General features: G+C 35.0%; 1 protein-coding gene across 1 annotated transcript; it reads left to right on the top strand.

Moving 5' to 3' along the window:
• The first annotated feature begins 1,215 nt into the window (after positions 1-1,215).
• Positions 1,216-3,303, top strand: LOC115996204 (NADH dehydrogenase [ubiquinone] 1 beta subcomplex subunit 10-B-like). Its single transcript, XM_031235349.1, has 3 exons — positions 1,216-1,599; positions 1,692-1,751; positions 3,056-3,303. The coding sequence occupies exons 1-2, from the start codon at positions 1,314-1,316 to the stop codon at positions 1,721-1,723; spliced, it is 318 nt and encodes a 105-aa protein (XP_031091209.1). The 5' UTR covers positions 1,216-1,313; the 3' UTR covers positions 1,724-1,751; positions 3,056-3,303.
• Positions 3,304-5,325: the final 2,022 nt, after the last annotated feature.

The raw sequence follows: 5,325 nt of genomic DNA, 5'->3' as shown, positions 1-5,325 counted from the left end.
AAAATCATAAAATGGAAGTATAGATGGAGATGCCCAGACGGCATCCATGTGATCTGAAAATGGGGTTCTAATTTACTTCAAAGAGATGGATAAAATCATAAAATGGAAGTATAGATGGAGATGCCCAGACGGCATCCATGTGATCTGAAAATGGGTTTTTAATTTACTTCAAAGAGATGGATAAAATGGAAGTATAGAGAGAAAGGTAGAAGATGGCCGGATTGATGACTACTTGATTAGGAGATGTTTGTCGCGTTTTCGTGTCCCCGGAGAAGGAGAAGAAAACATGGGTTCGCCGGAGAAGGGGAAGAAAACATGTGAAATGACTAAAATACCCGCATTATTTTAACTTTCAAAATTTTCAGGCGAAATTTGACCGTCAATTTGGCCGGAGTGACCAAAATTGATAAAAATTGAATAGTCAGGGTATGCAATTAACACTTTTGACAGTCGTGGACTGCAAGAGGACCCCTACAGTTAGTGGACCAAAATGACAATTTGCTCAAATTTATATCTTAAGGAAACAAAACAAGCCAAAACAGCTGCAACACCATCCCCTGTTAACCACCATATGGGAACCAACCCAAACATGACAAAACTGATGCCAACCCCCCAACGCACTACACTCCTACAACCAGCGAGATATGTATAGGACTACGCACCTGGGTTCATGTTCCCACGTCGGGTTGGCGAAGGACGTTGATGTCTTTGGAGTGGTGAACTGCCGATGTCCTCTCAAACTGTCCTCACACGCCGAAATTCATCCTAAACCACAAAAACAGCGACGACCTACATTACAAGTGTAGTTCAGAGTATTCAGGAACTGCTATCATAATTTACCAAAACAGCTCCCCAAGTACTACTTAAAACATAAGGTTGCATTATAAAAAAAAAAGTAAATATTAGGTCGTAGAAAGGTGCTAAATCAACGGTGTACACTGATTCACAAGTTCTCACAATAAGGTAAGTTCATGCCTAAATGTAAATAAATATATATCAATATTTAAATTTGAATATATAAATTTATAAAAATGTCCTTTTATATCTTTTTACATTTATCATCTTATTCACCATATAATTTACCAAACACCTTAATTTCAATCGGTTAGCTTATTAGATATTAACTTTTCAATTTTGGGTATTTGGTATTCATTCAAGTAGTGAAGTAGTTGTATGCCAAACAAACATAGCCAAAGTGAAAAAAATAGGCCCAATAATCTGGATCCTGAATCGGGTCTAATTTAGAAGTCACAAATTTCATCGCTTCAGAATTCGCATACTACATCACTATCAGAGTCACAGACACAGAGAGAATGGGGAGGAAAAAGGGAGTTGTGTTCGATGAGGGAGCTCCAGATGACTTCGACCCGGAGAACCCGTATAAGGACCCGGTTGCCATGCTGGAGATGAGGGAGCACTTGGTGCGTGAGAAGTGGATCGACATCGAGAAGGCGAAGATCCTCCGCGAGAAGGTGCGGTGGTGCTACCGCATCGAGGGCGTCAACCACCTCCAGAAGTGCCGTCACCTCGTCCACCAGTACCTCGACGCTACTCGCGGGGTTGGCTGGGGCAAGGACCACCGCCCTCCGTCTCTCCATGGTATGCTTTGTTCTCAAAAAACTTTTCAGTCTCTGAAATTAAGGCTTCTCGCTTGAATGATTTTTGATCGGAGTTTGATTTTGAAATTTCAGGTCCTAAGGTTGAAGCTGTAGAGTCCGAATGAAATTGGCTCTTTTCTCAATCGTGTTTAGGTATTTTCCAACACAATTTAAATTAAATTCTATAGCTGGAGTAGGGTTAGAATATTCCGTAATCTGGGTTTCAAAATGTGTAAACACCTTTGTAGTTTTCATCAAAAGAAATTGAATAATTTGGATTCAAAGAAATTGAATAATTTGGATTCTTGTGACATATTATGTGTAAATTTCTGCTTAACATTGGAAACCTATTTGGCAAAGCTACTTAGATGATGAGGCTATTTTTATGTGGTTAGTTTTTCCTTTTTTCTATATATATTTTTTTATTTCAAATCTCAACTTACTACAAATTGCCACATAGGAGTGGTTTTTTAAGTGGCATCTAGCATGATCCTAATGTAATTGGCAGCATATGAAGCTCTACTTGAAAATATTTTTGGCAGCTTTTAGGTTGTAATAGAGCTTCAAAATGCACTTATGGAGCTAAATGTTTTGTAGCAGTGTGATGTACTTATGAGCTAAAGGTCTTTTTCCAGTTCACATCGGTTTTCTTCTGACATTTCTAGTTTGCCTTGCAAAACAAAAGTTAGTTATGCTAAAGGTAAACTGTGAATCAATTGGTATTTGATGCTTATACTTCCCACAATCCCACAACTGCTCAAGTGGTCACGAGAAACATCATTTCTTGAGAATAGAACTAATTTAGAAAAGTTGAAAAATATTTAGTGTTGGTTAATGTGAAGTAGAACATAAAGCTGTCTGATTTATAGTGCATAATTCCCAAAATGATACTTCTGTTGCTCTATTTTTTGTTAATATTTTAAACGTTGTCTCATAACAATAGTGTAACCTCTTCCCTGTCGCTACTTTGTGCCATTGATTCTGTGATTCTCATTGGCCCAAAAATAGAAAACTGTAAGGTGTTTGTATAAAGAAAGTGATAGTGCCTTAGGCATGTTTGGTGAAAAATGAAAGAAATATGTAAATCCTAAGAAACCGGACAGGATGCATTCAATTCATTTCACTTCATATGATTACACACTTGTAGGTTTCAGCCCCAATGAAGAAACCTAGGATCATAATCACGGCAGTGAATTAATTAACCAAGTTGGCTATGTTTCTACTTCGAATGGGGGATACTTGGTTGACTATCTTTCATACTGTACATAATTTTGAAAGAACCGATTCAGTGAAATGATGGTTGAAATCCTTAAAACTTGACAGCTACTCTGCATTTGCTTATTCTATATAGTAGAAATTTTAAGTTTGACAATTTGACTTATAAAAGAAGAATTTCGGTATTAGAGCATTGAAGCTGTGAAAAGAATGCTGAGATTTAAATGTGCCTTGTTTTGCAGGTGATTGAGTTGTTTGATTTATTTGAAGTATAAAGTGGAGAAGTTAGAGACCTGCCTACCATCAGCTTAACTTGTGTTGTTACTACTGTCTTTCTCCCTTGAGACCTTTTTGTATTAAACATATAACTACAGATGCCAATGGTTTAACATTGGTTTTCATCTTCCATTGTGTTGCTTCTCTTTGCAATTGAGAAATGTGGATTAAAACTGGAAATGCAAATAAAGGAAAACTCCTTTCTTTTCCTTGCTTATGTTCAGTTATATTGCTACTCCCTTAGTACCGAAATGTTTGTCCGCTTCCCTTTTACATGCATCTTAAGGAAACAATGAAATGGTATATCCCATTTTGACCTTGTATATTCCTCCATCCAAAATACTCTTTTGGTCTCATTTTACAAATCATATTTACTATTCATTGGTCAAACTAAATTTTTATTATTTATTTTTTAAAATAATTTTAAATTTGATTTTTTGTGTTTAATAGTACTTTTAATGTAATTTTGAAAATTACTTTTAATGTAGTTTTGAATATATAAATTTTATATACTAGACTTAATATTATGAAAAATTGAATTAAAAATAATTTTAGTTAAGTCTTGTTAATTGATACATAAAATTGGATGGAGTATTCAAATTAGATCAAGTTTTGCATTCCTAAAATGTGTATATCATCTTAGCCCAAAATCTATTCAGATTACGCCGTGAAGTTTAAGAAATTGAAATTTGAAATGCTTACTCCATTTCTTGTGAATAATTTCAACAATAAACATTGTAAAATCAGCCACTGAAATGATGAACTATGTGCCACTGAACAAATTGAAGATGTGTTTTTTAGCCTTTTTATTCATTTGGAAAAGAAAAATACTTTGTTTCCTCCAAAAATTTTCCCTCTTAAAATCTTTCCTGACATGACTTATAACCATTGGGTATCATGAATTGGTTGATTCCATTAATTTGTTACCAAAGACTAAACCATCCAATGAAAAAGTGATATGTCAAGAGGGAAGATTAGGAGATGTGGATAACATTACACTTTGAAAGATGGATTTTTCAATTTTCCAATTTAACAAAGTATTTTAGAAAGTCTTTTTTTTTTTTTTTTTCTTTTGATGTGTGGCCTGGTCATTAGATGTGGTCGTGCTGCCTATTCTCAGTCATTAGATTAGATCAAGTCATCAAATCAACGCGCAATATATATATATGTTACAAAACACACCATTCTACGTACTGAAATGCACCAGAGGACCAATAAAACACACCATTCCACACTATAACCAAATGCACCTATTCACTTAAAGTTCATCAGTATACATGATAAAACGCATCATTCTACGTATTAAAATGTACCACAACGTGCCTCATGTCAGATTATAAGCATACAGTATTTACACATTAGAAAACATGTGCTAAAATATGCACCATTCTACGTATTAAAATGCACCACAACGTGTGTTAAAATGCACAATTCCACTTATTGAAAATTCACATCTCAGATTATAAACATGCACTATTATACTTATTAGAAAACATGTGTTAAAATACACATCATTCAACGTATTAAAATGCACCGGAGGATGGATTAAAACACACCATTCCACAACACACTTATTAGAAACACATGTGTTAAAATACACACCATTCTACATATTAAAATGCACCAAAGGACGTATTAAAACACACCATTCCGTAACAAAGTTACACACCATTCTACGTATGAAAATGCACCAGAAAATAGATTAAAACACACCATTCCACAACATAATTAATGCACCAACATATGTAATAAAACACACTATAGCATGTATTTAAACCAGTGTTGCAAAAATTCCGCCTAGGCGCCGATTAATCCCTGCCTAGGCGCTAGGCGCTGGTCGACCGCCTAGCGTATCACATTAAATGGTGCTCTAGGCGGCTGGCCGGCTAGGCGACCGCCTAGGCCGCCTAAGCTCTGCCTAGGTCGCTTAGGTGCTGACCGCCTAGGCGTCGACTAGATCGGCTAGGCATCGACTAGGCCTTTTAGTCGGTCGATTAACTATTGTTCTTTTTTTTTAATGGTTTATTTCACTCAAAACAACATCGTTTTGAGCGAAATAATCCTAAATTGTACAAACATTAGATATTTTTAGGTTAATATTTAATATTTTAGTATTAACTATTAAAGTATTATATAATTTATAATTATTAGTCTTTAAAAAATTAAAAATACTTAAACAAATTTTTAAAAAATAAAAAATAAAATAAAAAAAATACACGAACGCCTAGGCGCCGAT

The sequence above is a fragment of the Ipomoea triloba genome, chromosome 11 (assembly GCF_003576645.1).
Source record: "Ipomoea triloba cultivar NCNSP0323 chromosome 11, ASM357664v1".
Classification (NCBI taxonomy): domain Eukaryota; kingdom Viridiplantae; phylum Streptophyta; class Magnoliopsida; order Solanales; family Convolvulaceae; genus Ipomoea; species Ipomoea triloba.
This window is presented reverse-complemented; position numbering and strand designations above follow the sequence as displayed.

What these genes read in the sequence shown, in the direction of transcription:
- LOC115996204 (XM_031235349.1), top strand. Translation starts at nt 1,314, where the DNA reads ATGGGGAGGAAAAAGGGAGTTGTGTTCGATGAGGGAGCTCCAGATGAC. An exon ending in CCGCCCTCCGTCTCTCCATG is followed by an intron (nt 1,600 to 1,691) that starts GTATGCTTTGTT and finishes TTGAAATTTCAG; the next exon opens with GTCCTAAGGTTGAAGCTGTA.